A 23,779-nucleotide genomic window follows, 5' to 3' on the forward strand; every position below is an offset into this window, starting at 1 on the left:
AGATCAGCTGAGCATATAGAAACAACAACAGTGAAACAAAGTTCAATCGTTTAATTGAGAATATAAACTATTGTAAAACGTACAATATATCACAAACATAAAATAAAAAGGTAATTTGTATACGTTACTATGTAATATTTATAGAAATGGAAACTATCTCAAAAGAATTTTTTTAAATATTTATAGAAATCACTACCCAAAAGAATTTGCAAATCATAATGAAAGAGAAAGTACAAACATTTAGAAAATTAAAATAAATCTTGTCAAATTAAACCTTTACCTTTTGAGAATATTCTATCATTATATTATACCTGTGTCCAAAAGAAAAAAGAATACATTGCCAATAAATGTTATGAACAGAAATAAAAAATAACATTTTTCAAATTATTACGAAAAATATCAGCGAGGAAAAGTTAACTTTTGTTTAAATAAGAAATAGTGATTAATAAAATCTAAAGATTTCTTCCTTCTGAAAAATGAAATTAGTAAAAAATATAAATATCTTTATACATTCTAATGCATTTCAAAAACATTGAGGTTGATTAATTCCTATAAATTAAAGAAACATACGATATATATTTAACTGAATCAAAAATTTTACATATGGTTTAGTGTATTGTCACTATATTATAATGATGTGAAAATGTACTGCAAATATACAATTTTAATTTTGAATAATTACAAATTTATTTTTCTTACGATGTATGGAATATTACAAAATATTTCTTATCGTTGTCATAAATGTTAATTCATTTGGATCGACGAAGATTTGTAAAACAGAATTATCGCGCATAATTCATCTTGATTTTGAAATTCAAAACCTACGCCGCCCTTCAGTTATGCATTTAGTTACTAACTATTAAAATCCTTCAAATATTTACTATATCGACGATATCAACGTGATTTTATATGCGATAAAGAATCGAATACGCACAAAATTTTAAAATATTTTCTATGGCCTTCTTAAGATAGCTTTTCTAATAAAGCAATACATGTATATAAAAGATACAAAAAAAAAAAAAAAACATTTTTACAAAAAAATATTTCGGTTGATATCGATATCTCACACATCTCACTGATTTGGATGATTTTTGAATATGTTGTAGAAATTAAAATTTTTAACAACTTTTTCCTATACATAAAACCACCGCTCGGTCACTACTTAAACCGAACCTAATTCTTCTTTTTTTATAGTTTATTGGCATATTTTCTTGTTAGATTTGGATGTTAATCTATTTGGCAACAAATATTGACGCATACTTGGCAATGAATGCACAATTATAGGCGCAATAATTCACTCTAATGATATCGACAGTTCTTTGCGAATATCTCGGAGATTAAGACCGAACGTAGGTTTCACGTACAGGAAAAAGTGATCAAAAACTTTAATTTCTATATATATTTTATACATTAAAAAATCATCGAAATCGAATAGGTGGATTAAATATTAATAATTATCAATTTCACTCGTTCTTGCAATAAAATGAATATAAATTCGCTAATTTTTTGTTATACGGAGTGTAAATTAACAATATTCCATCTTACACAGACGTCCGCTTTAAAAATTATGTTATTCTAAATAAATAATTAATAGTAATTAACAATTTCTCAGAAAAAATTAATGTGATGGAAATTCATGGAACATTGAAATCTTTTAATATTTTATTACATATTACGATTTAAATACAAAACTTTATCTTAGTCTAATATTAAAATGTCGATTTATCAAAAGAAAAAAATTCTAGGACATACGTTGAAGACAAACTTAAAAAAGATGACTCTTCGTATGAGTCCAAAATATTTAAAGTCTGTAGTAAGATTTCATTTTATATAACCTAAGAAATCTCTTTGTCTTAGTTAGCTGGTGATATAACAATATGTAATTTGAGCATATCTTTATTTGGACCTACTAGAAAAGGAGATGTATTTTCCGAGACAGAACCCTGCTGCGGGTTAAGTTCTTCAAACGGTAAAAGATCGTCCAAATTAAGAACACGTTCTTTTTTACTAAATCTGTGAATAATTTCTGTTACTCTCGCAATATGTTCAACACCATCCTGTAAACCATATATTAAAACACCTATTTTTACACGCATATCAGCATTACTATTTACAGATGGATCCTTACAGGTGAGTGATAATCTAACCGAACGTTTCACATGTTCGGGCATTTCTACGGTTCCTTGCCACACTATTAAGAAAAACTTTTTAAACCAAACACCTTTTGGATATATATCTACAACCCATTCACACGCACGGTCACCAGCATACTCTGCTAAACACGAATGACTTGAAAACACGAGCGTTCTGGTGTGGTAAGAGGGTAAACCATGAAAATTTTCTATCGTAAGTAATGAACTACAGGTGTCTATAGTGTATAATCTTGGTTCAAAAAGTAATGCACCATCTTCTTCGTTTAAACTTACTTCTTTAACTTTATCTAGCTGACCAGAATGAAATGACATTCCTATAGACATTCGTTCTACAAAGAATTCTTTGTATTTTTTTGTTAAAGGAAATAAAAGTAATTCTGCTAATTGTCGAGGAGACATCATTGGAAATCTAACAGGAGACATCACAGCTATTACCAATTGTTCTAACGTAGCTTCTAATTCGTCGTGCGACAATTGAGTTTTCAACCGATTTGTCTGATGATCCAACCAAGATTCTAAACATTTGTATAACGTCATTTCATCCTTTACCACTAAACTACTTTGATGTAACAATGATACTAAAATGTCTAAATCAAAATTTCCAAAGTCTGCAGTCCTGGCCACCAATTCCAAATTCCACTTAATAAAATTTTGACATGCTTGAGTAATATTGTGATGACCACAATTTGACGCATACTGTAACCATGATACTAGAGTGCCGTGTATGGCAGCTAACGCAACATGATTTTGCATATAATCAAGGCACAATGATATTAAATCCTTAACATTATACTTATCGGCTAAAGATAATATTGGTAGAACAACTCCATAATTAATTCTTATTTGGCCAGTATAAAAGTACCGCAAAAACTCACTAAATATAGGTACACATTGTGGCGTTTCTTGGAGGGTTACTCTACTTTCCTGTGACTCACTCCACTGAGGACTCATTAACATTACCTGCAATAAGAAAAGTTAGAATATACGTTGAAATGTTACCTATACCAAAAAAGATAATAATAAATATAACGTTAGGTAATTATGTAGAATTTCATCGGCTTCGATGACTTTGAAGTATATCGTCAACATTTTAACTAAATTTTTTCTATGTATATATATAACCATTGTTCAATTTCCGAGACGTTTACAAAAAACTTCAGTTAAATTTAGGTTTGGGTTATACTACGTTCTTGTGAAGACAATTGTATGGCGGTGACAGCATTTTTAAAATATAAGCGACCCGCAGGCAGCGACCAATAGTGATGCTGTCACAGACCCAAAACTATAGTCAGAATTCAATTAATACGGACAGATTTCGCGAATATCTAGGAAAGTAAGGTCGACCGACGTTTATATGTACAAAAAGATGTTCTAAATGTTGATTTCTGTAACATATTCAAAAAATACCGAACTCGGAAAGAACGGAAATCGTCAAGAATCTATAAACACCACAGCCGTGACACAATGTTAGCGGTGATCACTAACATGCAATTCCAACTAGATGATACTGAAAATATCTGTATTTTGGTCCAATTACCTATATACCCATCTTTTATTATTATTCGATTTGGGGATAAAAACTCAGAATATTTATTAAAACGATAAGAACTCAAAGGAACATGTATGTATCATACTGAAAAGGATATGAACTGTAGCAAATACAAAGAAGGAAAACACAAATTATTAACATGTACAGTATAATGTATGAATACATATATGGTGAATAAAATAATCTCCACAGCAAAAGAAATTTGGAGCTATCTTTGGCATATCTCTTTTAGCAATTCGAAACCATGCCTTTTCGTAGGTTACTATCTTTAGGAACGGATACAGATCTTCTTTCTGATATTTTTATTAAATCATTCTGACATTGTGGAACAAAACGCCATTTATAAATTCTTTTTTCATGAACTTTCATAGCGTTTATTAGATTTACAATCAGGAAATCATTCTCACTTGGTGTTGACTTGTACATATTGCAGACTCGCGACGGACTTGTGACGTCAAGCGTTCTTCGAGTAAATTCGGTAAGCGATCGAAAATGTTCGGTTTTATTAATTTTTAATTGCTTATAACTCTTTTATTTTTAATAATTTAAAAAAAAAATACGAGTTTAAAATTTTTGCTTTCTGAATCCATTTACATAATAAATCAAATTTTCATAATCCTTATTTTGTTACAATGTAAAGGTTGTTAATGAATTAGTTAAAAATCTTTTTTATTTTAATGAGCCTAAACATACTATCTGTTGGTCTATTTTAAATAAGGTGACTTTTGGTGACCTTTTTTTCATAATGTTCCCAACACATTTTGAATACAAATAATGTCAAATAAAAAAACATAGTAGTGCAATGTAAAATGTAATTTTTCCTCAACTCAGTTGTACTTTGAAAATTCTTGTTAGATATGCCAAAGTTCAATGTTAATCATTTTTAATATATGAGTGAAATAAGAAATGTGTCAACCTATCATTATTTGGCACAATATACGTATTTTATAAGTAAATTAAATTTCACTACATAATATTTACTTTACTGCTAAAATTTAAGTACATGGATAAGTATTTATATCATATGTACAAAATATGTTATTAAATTAGTGTTATCACATAAAAGAAAGTAATTATACACAAAGAAGAAAATTAACAAATTATAATAACATTTTGCCGTGAAAAGCTTTGTTTTCAAATAAAATGATAAATATACATTGAATATATGTATATAACACCATAGTACTTATGTCTGAATTAAGTTGTATCTATAAATTACTTTTATTACTTTATCATACTAGATGATGAAGAATGAATAATAAAACAGAAGTAATTTCCACTTAAAAACTTACTGTTTATTAATATAAAAATTTGCTAGAAAAAATTTTGTTGGTCTACCAACATAATTATATTCAATACGTTTATATCTTTTGGAATATACTAAATATACTGAATGAATTATTAATATCAATTTACATGAGGAAAATGTTACTTTATACTAATTTACTTTTTTTAATAAAATCATATTCTTTCAAGTTACATTACCAGTTTAATGATATCCTGTATAATGAACAATTATGTGTTTTATTTTATCTTATTTTGTATTCTACCTTAAAATTTACTTACTTGGAAAACATCACTTGAAGCACAAAGTATAAGGCGATGTGCTGGATATTCTATACCATTAACAACAAGACAAATATCATTCATAAGACGTTCTGCATATAATGTTGCTATTTTTAAAAGAACTGTACGTGAATTATCCACCTAAATAGAAAATATAATAAATTCAGTTCTTCAAATAAAATTTTGTTAATCTTTCTTTTATTTAAATGATGATTTATATCCCTTAATAACAACCTCTATTGAATCTGGACTTTCAGAATTTCCAACATTATTTGGAACATTACTAGATTCTTCCGTTTCTTTGTTTGTATCCATCCTCGAAGAACCTGTCATACTTGATCATCACTGTTTCTTTTGGACTAACTTTTAATGCCACTTCTATAGCATAGTACTCAAATTTGTTTTACAATAAGAATAATAGCTTGAATAAATATTCATCTTTTCTTTATAAATTTTGATATTTTAATACCCTTATATTATAACTGTAAGAAAGAATATATAATATATAGTGCATATGTATTTTTATTAACTAACTTAATAATAATTATTAAAAGGTAAACTAATATATATATTGTAATATTCTGTATAATATAAAAGTATACATTATATCCTCAAAAAAGGAAGTAAATTGAAAAATACCAATGGATTTGAATAAAACTGTTGATTATTTATATGTTACTTAAGATTATTAATATATGTAATGCATATGTTTTATAAACAGAAACGTCATATGTTTAACAGTGGTTATGTTTATCTTATATAAAGACATTGAATAAAATAGTAATTGATAAATTTTAATTTGTCAAAGACTGTATACGATTGTAATGAATTAAAAAGATTTTGCTAATTAAATACGAAGAAGGTAAATTGTGAAACCTCAGTTGTCTATTTTAATATTAAATCACTAAGATATATAAACTCTTTTATTAAACTATGAAAGAGTTGCTACTGTTTTTATTTTGTATACATACGTTAATATTCAACTGGATTTATTTCATATACAATTTCGAAATGCCCAAAACTTGTAAAAACCACATCGACAGGAGATAGTAACTGAACTGATTTGAAAGTCGATTGTATAAATACATATAAGACTAGTGATAAAGTAAGCTAAGCGCTGTAGTATATTCAGCGCGAATTTTGATACAAGTTTTAGAATTATTTGATTCCTAAAGGAAATTTCAAATATACTAAATAATTTAGTTAACGAAACAATATATGAATAAATAGTTGTCTAATATGATTACGGTTAACCGATATAAGATATATTTATTTGATAAATTTAAATTGATCGATACATATTACGACTACTTTTAAATTTGGAAATTTCAATTTCCATGTAGTTTTATATATTTTTATTGGTAAACAAGATTTTTATTCAAAAACTGTAGAAATGATTTACAATAGAAATAATCTGTATCATTGTATTATATGTATAAGATTCAAACAATAAAAAAAAATACAAATCCAGATACTATGAACAAAATAATACAGCAAAAGAATTGTATATCACGATTTCTCTCTTGATATTTTATTTATATCCAATAAGAGTGCTTCTTTGGAGTGGTTTCCTTATAATATATTTATTGTAATTTAGTTTTTATATTATAAAACATTTTGATGTTACAAAATAAATTTAATTTTATAACAGAATTTTAATTATCATTCTATAATACTTGAGTGTACTTTCTATAAGTACAAATAAAAGAATATTGGGTTATTAAGATTACAACAATATATTTATTAATATTTATTTTTTATAAAAAATACAAAAAAATATATAATATATAAAATTTTATATTTAATTGCAGGTAACTAAAATTTGATAGGCTACCTGAATTAATAGTCTTAATGAGTCAACTTATACATTTTCTTAATAAATTACAGATATCTGTATTTAACTTAAATTGATCGATACATATTACGACTACTTTCAAGTTTAGAAATTTCAATTTCCATGTAGTTTTATATATTTTTATTGGTAAATAAGATTTTTATTCAAAAACTGTACAAATGATTTACAATAGAAATAATCTGTATCATTGTATTACATGTATAAGATTCAAACAATAAAAAAAGATACAAATCCAGATACTATGAATAAGATAATACAGCAAAAGAATTGTATATCATGATTTCTTTCTTGATATTTTATTTATCCAATAAGAGTGTTTCTTTAGAGTGGTTCCCCTATAATATATTTATTGTAATCTAGTTTTTATATTATAAAACATTTTGATGTTACAAAATAAATTTAATTTTATAACAGAATTTTAATTATCATTCTATAATACTTGAGTGTACTTTCTATAAGTACAAATAAAAGAATATTGGGTTATTAAGATTACAACAATATATTTATTAATATTTATTTTTTATAAAAAATACAAAAAAATATATAATATATAAAATTTTATATTTAATTGCAGGTAACTAAAATTTGATAGGCTACCTGAATTAATAGTCTTAATGAGTCAACTTATACATTTTCTTAATAAATTACAGATATCTGTATTTAACTTAAATTGATCGATACATATTACGACTACTTTCAAGTTTAGAAATTTCAATTTCCATGTAGTTTTATATATTTTTATTGGTAAATAAGATTTTTATTCAAAAACTGTACAAATGATTTACAATAGAAATAATCTGTATCATTGTATTACATGTATAAGATTCAAACAATAAAAAAAGATACAAATCCAGATACTATGAATAAGATAATACAGCAAAAGAATTGTATATCATGATTTCTTTCTTGATATTTTATTTATCCAATAAGAGTGTTTCTTTAGAGTGGTTCCCCTATAATATATTTATTGTAATCTAGTTTTTATATTATAAAACATTTTGATGTTACAAAATAAATTTAATTTTATAATAGAATTTTAATTATCATTCTATAATACTTGAGTGTACTTTCTATAAGTACAAATAAAAGAATATTAGCTTATTAAGATTACAACAATATATTTATTAATATTTACTTTTTATAAAAAATACCCACAAAAAGTTATATAATATATACAATTTTATATTTAATTACAGGTAACTAAAATTTGATAGGTTACCTGAATTAGTAGTCTTAATGAGTCAACTTATGCATTTTCTTAATAAATTACAGATATCTGTATAGACTAGTTAGAATATAACTTAAAATTACGAGTATATATTATTTATCATACTCTTATTTCACTAGATTTTAATATCACATCTTCAATGGTATTTCCATATTGCCTTAACTGTAATATTAGCTTTTGTGCTATCCACAAATATAAATCAATAGATTTGTGGATTTTAATTTTATGTTCAAGTGCTTGAAAATTGTGTTCAAATTTTATATTACACAATAAACATATTATATCATGATATTTTAAGTAATGAACTTTGTACTGCTGAGTATTTGAGAATTCTTTTGGACATGTTATACAACTGAAACATTTGTTTTCTACGATAGTATCAAATCTTTGATATTCGTAAAGGGACAACAAACGTTGTATACCAAGGATTTCTATTATATCATTCTGAGAATTTATATTTTCTTGTATTATTTCAATATTAGCATCGTTTTCTCTAAAACACATATTATTTGGGACTATGTGATCAGATATTAAATGTTTTATTAATTCATCTGTAAAATATAAGCTATTACAGATTCGACATATCTCTCTTTTTTCCAGATGAAGTTGTGGTGCTGTAGCACATAATGTATCACAGTGCAGTATATTTTTATCATTGTGTGGTATATTAGATGTAATGTGCATTTTTGAAAATTTTTCATTTAGTTCATCTAATTCTTTAATTTCCACATTTTCATTCCTATAAGGAATAGCCTCGTCATTCAATTGTTTTCTACTGAATTCAGAATTAACATTTATATTATCTACAGTATAAGGTAAATAGTCTTTCGCAGGTACAGATAAATCTATGAAAGTTTCTGTAATATCGGAATTGTTACTTATAGAATGTGTTGTTTCATGTCTTGTTAGCATGTACATTGTAAGAAAATTCAATTTACATATTTTGCATACATGTGGACCTACTTTTTCTAAGTGATAATTCATATTATGTCGTGTTAAAGATATACCGTTAGAAAAAGTAAGACTACATCTCTTGCAATTCCAGGTAGTAACATTAGTGCACATATGAATGTTCACCATTGCAACTGAAGTAAGGATTTTGTTACAATTATCACAAACATGAACTACAGATTCATCATTATGACAGTAGTACTTATGTCGTAAGTAGTTTCTAAGTAATGCAAAATTTTCTTTACACGCGTTACAACGCCACTTTCTATATTTTTGTTTATTTTCCTTTTGCAAAATTTTTTTTGATTCTTCTATTTTACATGTCATATTGTGTTTCATTTTAGATACACAAGTACCTTGTGTAGACAGATTTTTTACTTCATATGGTATCATTGATAAATTTGGTGAACTTGGATCTTCAAACAACAAATCATGTAAAAAGAACATATGTTCCTTAAATATTGTCAAAGAACTAAATTTTTTGTCACATATAATGCAATGCAGTTCTTTTAAATCATAATCTACATTTTCTTTACTTGCATCTATTATTGAATTAGTATTTGTAGTAAAATATGTTGGAAACACGTTTTCAATTTCATTTTCTGTACTTTGCTGCTCATTAGTATTTGTTTTACATTTTTTTGCAATATTCATGTTGAATTTCATTAATTTTTGCCTTTTTGCACCATTTCTTGTTTTTTGTGTGTGTATAAGGTTTATATATAATGCAAAATTGCAATCATCTGTTTTACTTGCTACACTATCTTCTTTAATATCATATTCTATATTTCCATTTTCACCACTATCAACTTCATTACCCATTGTTTTTGATATTAAAGTATTTTGGTCTGATTCTGCTAAATTTATAGTAGAATGTACTACATTATTATCCTTGAAACTTTCACTATTGTCTTGAGTAGTTTCAGTATGTGCATTTAATACTACATCATTTTCATGTCTGATGAAATCATTATTTTCTTCTGCTTTTTGTTGCTCATGTACATTAGTATCAAAATCTGTTATATGTTTAGATATATGAGATAAAAACGCTTGTTTTCTTCTATATTTTTTAAAACAAACATTACAAATAAAAGAAAAGCTTCTTTTATGTTTCCAATATTCTTTAAATCTTCGATCAATTTTAATAGATACATTAGAAAGTTTTAATTCTGAAATACTATTTGAATGTTTTTCATCAACATTTAATTTTTCTATATCTTCCTCAAATTTTTCGTTTTCTTTTCTTATCTGAGTAACATCTGAATTATTTATATCATTCATCTGTTTCTCTTTTACTTCCATCTCCGACAATAAATTTTTATCATTTGAATCTGTATGGTATATATTATTTGTAAGAATTATTTCTTTTGTGTTAATATCATATTCGTTTATATGATTATTTTGTATGTTAATTTCCTCTCCTGAATCAGAAATTTCATCTATATTAGTCAGAGCATCAAAAATATAATTCTTACCTAAAGCACGAGTTTCATTAAATACATGTTCATTTTTAAATGTTGTATATGATTCAGAAGTTAAAGTCATTTGTCCTGCCTCATATTTTTTAACATCATCCGATTGATGATGATTGAAGCTGTGATGCATATTTTTAATATGTTCCTCAAAATTTGTTGTATGATCAAATGTTTTTGAGCAGCAACAGCATTCAAATATAAATTGTTTATTGATATTTAAATCTAACTGATCACTGAAATTAATAATAGCAACTGCAAATTTCTTTTGTTTATGTAATGATTTTCTTTCACATTGTAAATGTACATCCATTAGATGTTTTTGAAAATGAAATAGAGTGTTAATTTTTAAATTACATAGCGTACATTCAATGCATACTTTTTCATTTTGTACAAAGTTTACTTTACCAGAAAATTGTCGTAAAAGATTAAAGACTTCTGTACATTTACTGCACATTGCTACACTTTTTCTTATATGATATTCATGAATATTTTCAATACTTGATCTCAATCTTGTTCTTATATCTATATCTCTTTTGTTTTTTAGAAAAAATTGTAAAATATTCTCTGGAGATATTTTATATGTCTCTTTTTCAAATTTTGTATTTCTTATATTTTCATCAATTTTATTCACTTCATTTTCTTCACATTTTGTACATCTTTGCTCAAACACTGATTTATATAATATATTTATTTCTTGTTCTTGTTCTTCTTCTTGTTCAGAATGCTGTATTTCTGCGATATTCTTTGTTTCATTACATATATTCTCATCTTTTTGTATATTCTCTTTATTTTCGATACATTTGGTACTCTGAATTAATTTAGATAATTCAGATGTAGAAAGATCATCTATTTTAATCAAAGGTATTATCAAATTTTTAATATCTATACAATTTTTATGCCTCGCTATATCTTTGTTTATTTTGGTGTCAATCTTGCTTGATGGTATTATGGTAACTGTAGAAAAATTACTTGTATCCTTTCCTTTTCCTATTACTTTATAATATTTATTTTTGGTGACATTATTACATTGTTTATATTTATGTACTGTTCTGTATATCCTTTTTTGTTTGTTTTTCTTTATTTGTAAATGATAAATCGATTTTATTATTTTTTGTCCTTTACCTTTTGTATAAACACCTTTCCTTGATTTTTCAGTTGTAATAGATTTATTAATATCACAGCTATTTTCTCTTTTAGTTTGTATCGAGATATTGCAATCTGTTTCATTAGTAATATTAGATTGATTTCTCTTCCTACGTGTTTTTGCTTCTAGAGATCTTTGTCGTGATATTATAGGTAAACTTTTTTGTTGAAATTTCACATTTTGCTCACAGTGAATTTCGTTCTTATTGTATAAATTACAATTTGTATTAGATTCATTGCAAAAGCAACTTATATTTTGTAAATCATGATTTAATACTGCTTTATGGTCGTGTTCTATTATATTTGGTGTCTTAGTCATACCTAATTTCTTGTTATTCCTATAGTTTTTCAATAAGAAAACAGAGCTATTTCTATCGCACTTGTTTAAAACTTGATTCACGATACTTGTAGATTTTAAAGTATTTTTTGGAGAAATACTTAAATCTTCTTGGCATTTTTCACAGTTTCTTCTGTTTAATGTAGATCTGATTGTTGAATTCATTAATATATTTTGATTCTCATTTGCACAACTAGGTAAAGTGGTGTTATAATTCTGGTTTTCTTTATAAATTATACTAGCAATCGCTTTCCTTGGTTTTTTATAATTTTTACGAGAGAATCGCTTTTTATTATAAATATTTTGAAATCTATTATGTGATGAAAAATTATTTGAGTTCATCTTCTAATTGCAATTGTTTCTTAATAATAATTTTTACCCTTCTGATAAAATACTGTATAATCTTTTATAGATTCTCACGTGATTCTCAAATTTTTTCTTTGTTAAATGGTTTTATTATGGTCTTAACTATACCAAATGATTATTTTCTGCTGTAAAAAATGTATTAAATTATTATTATTATATTTTCATATTTGATGAGACCATTATTGAAAATAATATATTTTATATAATTCACTTTTAATTCGTTTTTTAAAAATATAACCAATGTAAAAAATATCACACTTAATAATAAATAATTTACTTTTATAAAATTCCGATAGAATAAAAACTCACTTTATTTTTGGGAAACTTTTTGTTCAATTAAAAAAATGTCTTGCTTACCTATTTATTATCACGTTTGTCTCAGGAGAACAATTTTGTAGAAATTACCCAATAGTATAAAATGTTTACGAATACCGCAAGCCAAAACACAAAGGATTGATCTAACGTTCAATATATCTCTGCGTCATACTTGTAGTCACACTTGTAAGTGCATTGGTGTTCAATGACCATTGGTTATGCATTCTATAGGTTCTAGTCAAGAGCCTAGAACACGATCGTATAAACACGAAGCATACACATGTTCTAGACCTTCCTTATTCTTTACCATTTTAGTGTTATTCACGAGATTATCGTTGAGAATTGAGATTATCGTCGATTATCCTGGAGAATTATTAATTAGATAAAATATGATATGTATTAGCAGAGAGGAATTTCCTCTCTGGTATTACAAAATAAAAATTTTATAACCCATATAACAATTAATAACAAAATAAACAATGATAAATTATTTTCAATTAAAGAAATTTCTCTTTTTATGATAGTTTCGCTATCAATTCTTCAGAACTAAACTACTAATTATTAATTATTTTTAAGGATTACATTTGTTTTTAATGAAGCAGGATAGAACAATTTTTTCAACTTTTATGTAATAATAAGTTGTAACATATCAACACGTAAAGTAACATACCATATTTTATTCATTCGTGTAACATATAAAAGTTTTTCATTAAGAATATAATTTTATTCGTAACTGTTATTGAACATTATCTTAAATATGTTTTCTATTCCTCAATTTCATCAATTTAACCGTTTGAATACGCTAAATTTGCGCGCGCTCGTATATACAAAAATCGAGCGTTCCTATTGACGCGATATATTGCACGTCAAATCGAGCATTCCTATTAGTACGAAATATTGGAAAAGGCAAAGTGTCGTGGGGTGACATTGTACTCTTGAAAGTCGTGGAGCGAAAATTTGTCCCGTAGAGCGCACCCTGTCATTATTAATACTTTCATTTCGACTTTATCAACATTTCTACGCTTGTCTCTGCTTCATTTAAATAGTACGTTTCCATTTAATCACTTATTGATTATCATTTTAGTAAAATTAAGTAGTATTGGGGAATTTTTTTTCTTTTATCGTTGGCTATATTTGACAATTTACAGTCATCGATAGTTCATATTACCGATCTTTAAGGCAGAATTTGGATTCGATTATCGTTTCATTTTATTATAATTGGTTCCATTCTTCTAAATTACTGATTTATTATACATTTATTCTTGGCTGTATTTCTGATGGCTAGAATTATCGATAATTCACATTACCGGTCCTTGAGGCAGGATTTGAATTCTATTGTTGCTTTATCCTACTATAATTTGTTCTGTTATTGCAAATTATTGGTTTTGTCATACATTTATTTGAAATTGTTGATTTTCTTTTGTACAGATTATTGGCTGGTCACCTGATTGAAAGAGTAGAGGTTTACGGCACATACGTCACAGACGATTAATAATCGATGATTCGAACTGGTAGGAAATGAACGCCACAGATGATTAATAACCATTTGATTTCCCATGCAGATTTGGTAAAGGTTGAGTTATTATAATAAAGCAGACGTATGTAAACGACTATTCTCTCTTTTTATTGGATCAATGGTAATCAATATTTGCTATATAATTATTATACGAGTTATAATTGATATATAATGATATTATTCTCTAAAATAATTGCATAATTTGTCCAAGATATTAAGATTTAAAAAGGAAAGGGATTAAAAAAGTTACTTTTTAAAAGTATTTCGAATATACAGATTACCATTAATAATCGGATATATTATTAAGTAACTAATGTTTTTATATCAATATATAACAAATTATACGAATTATTCGATCGTTGTTAGGCAATAATTTATTACCAAGTTATTATATTTTTATATATTTGTACGAAAAGATCAGTTTATTATTTTATCGAAAGAATCTGCATAACACTTGCTCAGACACGTTTCAGAGCAAGATTATATTATACATTGCAATCACTTGTAAGGCATGTTTAGTTAAAAAATCTCTATAAAGTGCAACGTAATACGTTAATAAAAATCATATTTCAAACTCTGATAACGAACGTTCACAATTGAATTCTTCTTGAAGAAAGTATTGATTTTACGTTTTAGGATATTAATAAATATTTGTAATTATATCAGAAGATATCTTGCAACATATAAACAGTGTTTGAAATATTACACGTATATTCCATTTTCGCAATATTTGTATGTAATACCAGTTTGTCCGTGAAAAATGAATATACGTTTCAAAAAACAGCAGTATTTTCTAAACAAACACTCTGCCCCTTCCCCCTCCCTGTCCGCCAGCCAGTTAATACAACTTTTTTTTCAGAGAGTGTTTGTGACCGCGTGCAATGCCGTCGATAGAGTCAGCGTTTGTTGTGTAATAACATTTGTTATATTTTCTAGAGCACAATAGCTCTTAATAGTTATAAATTCAATTACAATATTTATACGCGAAATTAGAGTCAGTATGTAAATGGACGCGTTAATAACCTTCTTTTTTCCTTTTTTTTTTATACATCTTTATTTTAAACATTCGCCCTCGGTAGTGGAAACGCAAGTTTTGCAAGAGGACATAGCCTCTCCTGGAATCTCCCCATGAATGTAAGTATTTCTGTATTTGTATTTTAGTTTTTTTTATCATTCGTATTTTGATCAAACTGTTATTAATTTCCATTGATGTAAGATCTAAAAGTTATAATATGGAAATACACGATAAAAATGTTTAGCATGCTTCAGAAATGTTTGGATTCTCATCATTTTTAGGTTAAAAATTGTCATTATAGTTTTTCGATTGTTATAGCGGTTAGAGTTTATTAGCAATTTAGCTTTTTTGTTATTAATAGAGTTCGAAGTTTGCATAGCGTTATTCACATATGTACATTATTCATAATAATAATTCATATTTTTTTTAAAGGTTCATCGCTCCTTCCACTTGCTCCTGTTTCTTGAAAAAGACCTAATGGGGCTTCAGATGTCTAGAATGTAAATAATTTTTTAATAATCTATACTTCATTTAATTCTATCGCTTCTATTTACATTTGCCATTCTTGAATCGAATGAATTTATTGTCTTTAAAAGTTTTACAGAGATTAATAGAGACTAATTTTCTACTATTTCAAACTTTCCAACTTACTAGCATTATGTTTAAGAACAAATTATAATATTTCGTTTCTTGTTACAGCTTTCTTTCGTGGGATTGCATGGCTCTCCTTGATGGTGGTCTTCACGATGACTTTCCCTGAGCTATCGGAGCATCGATGGCCCTGTTCTTCGCATCTAATGGCAAGTCGCATGCATTTTTGTTCCTCCGGTTACTCGATCGTGTCGTAGGACGAAAGGTCCGAATCGACACAGGTGACTGGTTGTATTGCGTAGAATTCTATGCGAGCACAGTGACCGCGGGTATTTATTAGCTCGGGTGCCGGAGGCGTCCCGGGACGTTTTCTCTAGCGTAGGTCCTTGCGCCCGAGCGTTATTATGCGTGAGAATCGTGAAGCGAATGTGTTGGTGTGCCTGTTCTGTCATTTTTTAAATGTAGGGCCAGGTAGGATAGGTAGTATACTTTCTGGTGTGTCTGTTCATTAATTATAAGTAGGTAGGGCCGGGCAGGTTGGCACAGTCTCTGGTCGGGTAGACGCGTTTTCGCGTGTCCAACCTGTTTCAGGAAATTTCGTTTGAGAAATAGACGGCGAAGCTGGTCACGAATGAAGCATGCCATCCGTCTCTCTGGCTTCCCCCGTCGATTTTTCGAATTCCACGGACGTTTACGTATTGCACTTGGATCAGCTTTCGCGACTTACATTTTTATCGCATCTTTGTAAGTTATTTTCTTGGTTTGCGATTTAGAAAGTCTCGAGCTTAGATGTAAGTTTCAGGGGGCATCACGCCCGAAGAAAGAAGAGGCTACGAGCCGAAGAGACCCGGCAAATTGCCATAGAAGAGGGCAACTACTAATGACTTTCCATCTTCTGCATCATCCAGACAATGGAAAGTCATTCTCGTTACTATTTCGTTACTGTGCTGGCCTTTAGTATCTGTAGTAGTAGTAGTAGTAGTAGTAGTACGATAGTTATGTTTTGTTTGTTAGCCGACCTACATGTCGACCCATCGTGTTGGGCTAATCGCGCTCTTTGCCATTAACGTTGCGAAGTTATTAATTACGGTTTGATTTAGAGTTGCGAATGTAAGTTTCGCGTTATCAGTTAGAGTTGCGAGAAAGTATCGACTTCGGTTTGGATTAGCGTTACAATGATCGCGTTTGCTTTAGCGTTGCGAATAATAAGATGTCGCGATTCTTCTTAGTATTTTCTATCGTGAATAATTATTAGAATTTGTTAATAATTATAAATTATTATTAAAATGACGTTAACCTTAAATCAATTTCGTAGCGTTGCGATTCGTGACTATCGCGCATAGTTGAAATAGCCTTTTTTTTCATTTATAGATAGTAACTTTAAATTAAACTCGTTTTAAGATCCAGCGTTGCGATATATTTCATCGGGATTGTTTTTTATCATCTTTCCTATTAGCTCCCAAATTTCTTCCACTGGGATTGTGAAAATTTCTTATACTTGTCTATATTGGATAGAAAAGTAAATATGAACTGTCCCGCAGAACCGTACAATTAAATAGGTTCTTGTCTATGCTAACTTTAGTTCGCTCGAGCACTTGGCCGCATGGTGCCGGCACCTGTACCGGGTAGAACTACAAGTTTGAGCACTCGGTTTTTCTTCTTTGATATTATATATTCGTCAATAGTTTTATTTAACCTTGGTTATCAGTGTATACGACAGTGGTTCGTTCTCTTAGTGTATGTTTATAACCTATGTTTCACGTTCTGTATCTGTCAATATAATATTTGTTATTAAATTTATATAAACAACTATTTATCTCCGTAAGATTTGCAAAAATTATAAATATTTGTTTACATACTCTCTTGAATATATTTATATTAAATTTATGAGGACTAACAAAGAATTGATTATTAATTACATGTTTTAATCTAATATATGTGTAATGTACGAAGTACGAAAATTTTAAGAATTCAAATCGATTGATAAGTTACTATTGTAAATAAAAGACAGCTACATTTTTATCTTTGGATCACTCATATTAATCATATTATAGATAGATGGTACTTATACAATTAAATATATAATTAAGTATTGTTATATGTAATATATAGATTAATAATATAGTAGTGTTTATATATATGTGAACTAATATACATATACATATGTGCACATTAACATGTTACTAAAGTGTAGCAAATGTATGCATTGTTTAATAAATTAATAAATATATGCGGTAAATCTAAAAATGTTATACATTTTTATAATTTTCAATACTTTTGGACTAAACTTTAATGTAAATGCATACATTAACTAATTGAAGTACTTTTTTTTTTAGAAAAACTTTTATTAGATTTTATGCTTTCATGACATATATATGTAATAATTAACAATTCATTTTATTTTGGCTTATCTAAAGCAGCTTGATAGATTGATTATTTTAATTTAAATTGTTACAGGTTATACTACAAAAATGTACGCGATATATTATATTTCTATTTGTATAATTGTTTGTACGATAATCATTGCAAGAGTATATTTTGTAATGTTTCCTACACATAAAACAAGCGGAAGGAAATCAATTCGAAATAAACCAGTTAAAACAATGATTGTATTAGGATCTGGAGGACATACCGCAGAAATGATAAGAATACTTAATTATTTAAGCTTTAAAAATTACACACCAAGAGTATATGTGTATGCCGATACAGATTCAATGAGCATTGAAAAAGTTAAATATTTAGAAAAGAATAATGTAGATTATAAGATAATTAAAATTCGTAGAAGCAGAGAAATTCATCAGTCGTATTATACATCTATTTATAGTACTATTTATGCAACTCTGGAATCAATTCCTTACTTGTGGAGAGAATGTCCAGAGGTACTTCTATGTAATGGTCCAGGAACTTGTGTCCCTTTATGTATAGTAGCATTCTTATTTAAAGTATTTTGTATCGCGCAAACTACTATAATATTTGTTGAAAGTTTTTGCAGAGTCAAAACATTGTCATTAACGGGAAAAATTTTGTATTATATAGCAGATTACCAAATAGTACAATGGCCATATTTACAAGAGCCAGATGACAAAAGTAGTAAAATATTTTATTTCTAAATAAAATAACTTTAATTTATACCTATGATTTATTTTCTAGTTGCATACATCATTTTTAAAAAATGTCTAATTGCACAATTATTGCCAACTTTATATCTTGGAATCTATTAGCTGAAAATATAGAAAAGTATTTACCTATTGAAATGAAGATACACTTGTCATCGGTAGAAAGCAATTTAAAAACATCCATTGAAGATAAAATGTAAATAGAAATTTTTATATAATTGTATAAACTAATTATAAAAATAAAAAAGATCAAATTTTACTTCATGATTTTTTATTACGCATACATAATTATAATTACATGAATGTATTAAAACTTCGCAGAAATAATTTATAATAATATTCTATTTAATACTTAAATTATATTTTTTATTAATTGAAAAATAAAAGGAAACAAGATTAGCATGAATTAGAAAAACAGAAGCAATGTTTATAACTCTCTTGGAGATCATTTTAAAGTTATTATTTATATTATAAAGTAATTTCTCTTTTTCTCTGCGTGTGTTTCACTAAAAGCGTAATTAAATATAATTATATATTATTTTATGTAAATTTAAAGATCTTTAAATGATATTGAGTCCATTTATATTATTTTATGTTACTTATTTAGCTAAAATAAACTGCTATGTGGCTTTATATATTTCAATCATATTTTTTACATAAAAATGGTAAGAATGATATTTAATCCTTATCTTTTTTATGGAAGGATTCCATCGATAAAATGGATAAAAAATTCGTTAATAGTAGTTGAAGCTTGTATGGATAAAACGTGGGAAGTATTAAATTCTGGTCACTGGCAATTTGTTCCAATCGAATACCGATACTGTTACACCTTATGTACTATCTTAAAGGTAATATAACATATTAATCATTCTGTTGAATGTATCTTATACTATATGCTATATCATATTTATGTAAGTGTTTGTAACTTGATACTCTATATCTACAGGCAGTTCTATTGGAGCTTCAGTACAATAATGATACTATACAATTTACAAAAAATACAATTTTGTTGAGGAACATTATTCAACAGATTGATAAAGGTATTCTATTAGGAGCACCACTTCCAAATGTAATTGATTTATTACCAAAAGTCGCTTCAATGTTGAATAGCTGTATCAGTAAGTCTTACTTATTATAATACATATGTGTGTCTATGATAGCGTTAATGTACTGTATGTATTAATAGTTGTTGTGCTTTCATGTGATTATTTGTTATCTTCTTCAGCAGAGTCATTGGGAGAGTTAGATGTAGAAGAATTAATTATTGATTCTGAAAGTTTATATAATTTTATATTGCCGGGATTTACTGAAATTGTTCAGTATGTTGAACCTTCGATGGAATTATTTTACACAAAAATATTTATGCCAAAAGTACCAGCAATAATGAAAGGTAACATTTCTTTATCAATCTGTATATTTGAATATGTTCTTGTTATATCATGTCAATTTTAAAACAGGAAAGAAGATTATTTCTAGGCTATACTAGCGTATATGTACAGTTGATATCTTTTCTTTATTAATTTCTATTGTAATTTAATTTGAAATACATGTAATATGTTTTAGGTTGTATCAAACATTGGAAAGCTCTAGAACAGTGGAAAGATCTAAAGTATTTAATTAGCGTAGCTGGAAGTAGAACGGTTCCTATTGAAATTGGTTCACGTTATACCGATGAAAATTGGTCACAGCAACTTCTTAGTTTTTCAGAATTTCTACAAAAATATGTATTAACGAAAGGTGACCAAGTTGGTTACTTAGCTCAACATCAATTATTTGAACAGGTTTTGTTTTTTATCTCCCTTTAACGTTTCTAACGAAAATCTAAATATTAATTATGTCAAAATGATTTTAGATTCCTGAATTGAAAGATGATTTTACAATTCCTGAATATTGTAACTTTACAGACAGTGATGATGTGGAACAACCAGATATAAATGCTTGGTTTGGACCTAGTGGAACTGTTTCACCTCTACATTTTGATCCTAAAAATAATCTTTTGTGCCAAGTATGAAAATTAATTGTCATTCTACGATAAGATATAAGTTAAATTATTTGCGAAAAAAAAAAATAATATAACATATTTTATTGTATATAGAATTTAATTATTGTCAATCCTAATTTTTAACTTTTCCTATTTTGCAAAAGTAAATTATAATCTAATACCTCTGTAGTGTTATATTATATGATTATAATCTAATAGCTTTGCATTAGATTAGTATATAATTTAGTATATTAACTTATAATATTGACTTTTTACTAAATTTTAGATATTTGGACATAAACGAGTCATTTTATACCACCCAAATGATTCATCTAATTTGTATCCATATGATACAAGATTATTGAATAACACTGCACAAGTTGATCCTTTGAATCCAAATTACGAGAAATGTCCCAATTTTAGCAAAGCTAAAGGTTTGATGACCTATTTGAGACCTGGAGAAGTACTTTACATTCCTCCAAAATGGTGGCATCACGTAACTTCTTTGACTCCAAGTTTTTCAATTAGTTTCTGGTGGAGTTAAGTACGAAAGAATATATTTGTAAATTATTAACGTGCTTGTAATGCTCTCCATGTACAATGATTTACTAAAGTATTTGAAAGTTTTAATAAATAAGTTTTAAGAAATATATATGTATGTTAAATTGAAGTTTTCTAAATAATAGAAGATAAAAAGTAAATGGGATAAATATTAACATTAAGTAAATAAAAGAAAATATATATTTTCAATACATATATATTTATTTATGATCATAAGAATAATTTATACGGTAGATAAAAATTAATTAAGAAAGGCAAAGAGAGAAATAGGAATAAAAGGAATATTGTCTAATATACGCGTATATATGAGAAATTATGGGGGCATAGTGAAAGAAGAAATACATGAAATTTTTGCATCAAATCTTGTACAAATTTTCAATTAATATTTGATAAAATTGATTGAGTAATAAGAAGAAAGAGTTGGAGTGAATAAAAATGACTAAGATAAATAAGCAAATAATAAACAAGAAATCAATACAAAGAAGATAAAAAGAAAAGAAATATTTATCAACTTAAAAAGGATGAATTGTATTGGTATTCTGTATATTCGTTATTGCTTGATTGGTTGACAGTACGTAAAACAAGTATAAAGTACTGGATCTACTACGGATATAAAGCGTTAGATGAAATTTACTTTACCTGTATTACAGGACAAATAATTACTTAATTTTATGTTAGATCACATATATGACGACGAAGAGAAGGACAGAAAATTTGAGAATAAAGATGAAAACAATATAAACACGGATATTCAAATTTTAATACAAAAATATAAACGAAGAAAAACAAAAATCGTACATCAAAAAAATGGATTAACAATATTTTGATATAATTTTCTTCTAATGAAATGTATTAAAAATTGATAATCCTTATATCTTTTTACTACTTTGTCATAAATAACTCCTAATCCATGAATCATTACTGTATAAAAATTTTACGTTTATTACGTTTCATACATACTTATATAACTATGTATAAAATAAAGCGATATTTATTTTTTTATAATTATTTTGTTATTTGCTGTTAATATAAATAATGTACTTATCATTATGATTTCTATTTCAATAATATTACATTTTTTCTTATTCTTTCTAATGGTGGTAATAAAATAACATCGAATTGTTGAATGTAAATTAAACTTTTTAAAGGCTTATTCTAAAAAAATAATCAGAGATAATTTCGATATAAGGAAGGCGTGCCTATACTTTAATTTGATTTAGTAGCGATAACGATACAAAACGAGCACCTTGGAACTATTACAATTGATAAAATAAGTGAATTATGTCTAATTTTCTTAACGTCAGCGAAGAAAGAAACGGAGCTTTTTAATTCAGGTATTTTTCATTTTGAATGCCAGAAAATAATATTATTACGTCAAAGTAACGATTAGTAAAACGGAATAGTGCTTAGTATGTTTCATTGGTTTAAATAAAATATGTATATGCAAATCATCGAAGCAGATGCACCACAAAGGCGTTCATGAGAATAAAACGGAATGCTATAAATACCCTCTGACCTACGTTTTCAGTATAGAGTGTAGAAAATATACGTATACGTAGAGTCTGTCAAACGAAATACACAGTTTATTATTTGGGAATGACGACAGAGGAGGCATTTCCACCGATCATTAAGTTCCAGGTAAAAATGTGTGAAAATAACATATGTCAAAGGATGTGCAACATATTTGTGCTAAAGCTTATACCACAATGTATATGACGCATTTAAAAAATTTCTTTCCTCTTTTCAGTGCACATCGAGCTAAATATATTTCCGGGTTTTCGAAACAAATATTACAGTAATAACACTCCATGAATAATAATAGCAGCATACTATTTCTCGATAGAATTTTGACTCTCATACCCATATCAAAAAGATATCGACTGCCTTGTTATTCTCATTACATCCATATCTACGTTGTAATATTGGCGAAAATCCAGTGTTTAAGAAGGTGAAAGATATTTTTAGAAAATTCATATAATTATCGTATTGTTAGTTCACGGAACGAAATGTGTTAGTTATGACGAAATAGGAAGTCGAAGCAGTCTAGTTTTTACATATCTA

The 23,779-nt window shown here is 27.1% G+C and overlaps 5 protein-coding genes across 21 annotated transcripts in view; 3 read left to right on the top strand and 2 right to left on the bottom strand.

Moving 5' to 3' along the window:
* Positions 1 to 662: 662 nt before the first annotated feature.
* LOC126914961 (BTB/POZ domain-containing protein 17) lies at positions 663 to 6,386 on the bottom strand. 5 transcript variants are annotated; one of them, XM_050719272.1, is made up of 4 exons: positions 6,240 to 6,386; positions 5,503 to 5,750; positions 5,269 to 5,409; positions 663 to 3,113 (listed from the first exon to the last, which is right to left on the bottom strand). In XM_050719272.1, exons 2-4 carry the CDS (start codon positions 5,599 to 5,601, stop codon positions 1,854 to 1,856), a joined length of 1,500 nt encoding a protein of 499 aa, XP_050575229.1. In that variant the 5' UTR covers positions 5,602 to 5,750; positions 6,240 to 6,386; the 3' UTR covers positions 663 to 1,853. The 5 variants fall into 5 exon arrangements, with proteins under 5 accessions (XP_050575229.1, XP_050575234.1, XP_050575231.1 ...); XM_050719277.1 differs by lacking the exons at positions 5,269 to 5,409; positions 5,503 to 5,750; positions 6,240 to 6,386 and adding an exon at positions 4,110 to 4,661; XM_050719274.1 differs by lacking the exons at positions 5,269 to 5,409; positions 5,503 to 5,750; positions 6,240 to 6,386 and adding an exon at positions 3,951 to 4,103.
* A 1,348-nt stretch (positions 6,387 to 7,734) lies between these two features.
* On the bottom strand, positions 7,735 to 13,151 carry LOC126914957 (uncharacterized). 2 transcript variants are annotated; one of them, XM_050719268.1, is made up of 2 exons: positions 12,981 to 13,151; positions 7,735 to 12,745 (listed from the first exon to the last, which is right to left on the bottom strand). In XM_050719268.1, exon 2 carries the CDS (start codon positions 12,597 to 12,599, stop codon positions 8,451 to 8,453), a length of 4,149 nt encoding a protein of 1,382 aa, XP_050575225.1. In that variant the 5' UTR covers positions 12,600 to 12,745; positions 12,981 to 13,151; the 3' UTR covers positions 7,735 to 8,450. The 2 variants fall into 2 exon arrangements, with proteins under 2 accessions (XP_050575225.1, XP_050575224.1); XM_050719267.1 differs by having other exon boundaries at positions 7,735 to 12,748.
* A 2,180-nt stretch (positions 13,152 to 15,331) lies between these two features.
* On the top strand, positions 15,332 to 19,189 carry LOC126914222 (UDP-N-acetylglucosamine transferase subunit ALG14 homolog). 2 transcript variants are annotated; one of them, XM_050717874.1, is made up of 4 exons: positions 15,332 to 15,588; positions 15,902 to 15,969; positions 16,169 to 16,269; positions 18,518 to 19,189. In XM_050717874.1, exons 3-4 carry the CDS (start codon positions 16,245 to 16,247, stop codon positions 19,168 to 19,170), a joined length of 678 nt encoding a protein of 225 aa, XP_050573831.1. In that variant the 5' UTR covers positions 15,332 to 15,588; positions 15,902 to 15,969; positions 16,169 to 16,244; the 3' UTR covers positions 19,171 to 19,189. The 2 variants fall into 2 exon arrangements, with proteins under 2 accessions (XP_050573831.1, XP_050573832.1); XM_050717875.1 differs by lacking the exons at positions 15,332 to 15,588; positions 15,902 to 15,969; positions 16,169 to 16,269 and adding an exon at positions 17,888 to 18,121.
* On the top strand, positions 17,695 to 21,807 carry LOC126914216 (bifunctional peptidase and arginyl-hydroxylase JMJD5-like). Of its 5 annotated transcripts, none has more exons than XM_050717860.1 (8): positions 17,695 to 17,797; positions 19,211 to 19,372; positions 19,880 to 20,024; positions 20,123 to 20,294; positions 20,402 to 20,566; positions 20,740 to 20,957; positions 21,029 to 21,181; positions 21,444 to 21,807. In XM_050717860.1, exons 2-8 carry the CDS (start codon positions 19,233 to 19,235, stop codon positions 21,699 to 21,701), a joined length of 1,251 nt encoding a protein of 416 aa, XP_050573817.1. In that variant the 5' UTR covers positions 17,695 to 17,797; positions 19,211 to 19,232; the 3' UTR covers positions 21,702 to 21,807. The 5 variants fall into 5 exon arrangements, with proteins under 5 accessions (XP_050573817.1, XP_050573815.1, XP_050573816.1 ...); XM_050717858.1 differs by having other exon boundaries at positions 17,713 to 17,881; XM_050717859.1 differs by lacking the exon at positions 17,695 to 17,797 and adding an exon at positions 18,807 to 18,939.
* Positions 21,808 to 22,836: 1,029 nt separating this feature from the next.
* Positions 22,837 to 23,779, top strand: part of LOC126914186 (ankyrin-2-like) — a 33,374-nt gene continuing 32,431 nt past the window's right edge. For 6 of the 7 annotated variants that reach the window (XM_050717771.1, XM_050717775.1, XM_050717776.1 and 3 more), the window contains exon 1: positions 22,837 to 23,356. In XM_050717771.1, coding sequence (XP_050573728.1) covers positions 23,315 to 23,356 — 42 coding nt within the window. In that variant the 5' untranslated portion in view covers positions 22,837 to 23,314. The remainder of the gene's footprint in view (positions 23,357 to 23,779) is intronic. The other variant, XM_050717773.1, reaches the window with a different exon arrangement.

The sequence above is a fragment of the Bombus affinis genome, chromosome 3 (assembly GCF_024516045.1).
Source record: "Bombus affinis isolate iyBomAffi1 chromosome 3, iyBomAffi1.2, whole genome shotgun sequence".
Taxonomy (NCBI): Eukaryota; Metazoa; Arthropoda; class Insecta; order Hymenoptera; family Apidae; genus Bombus; species Bombus affinis.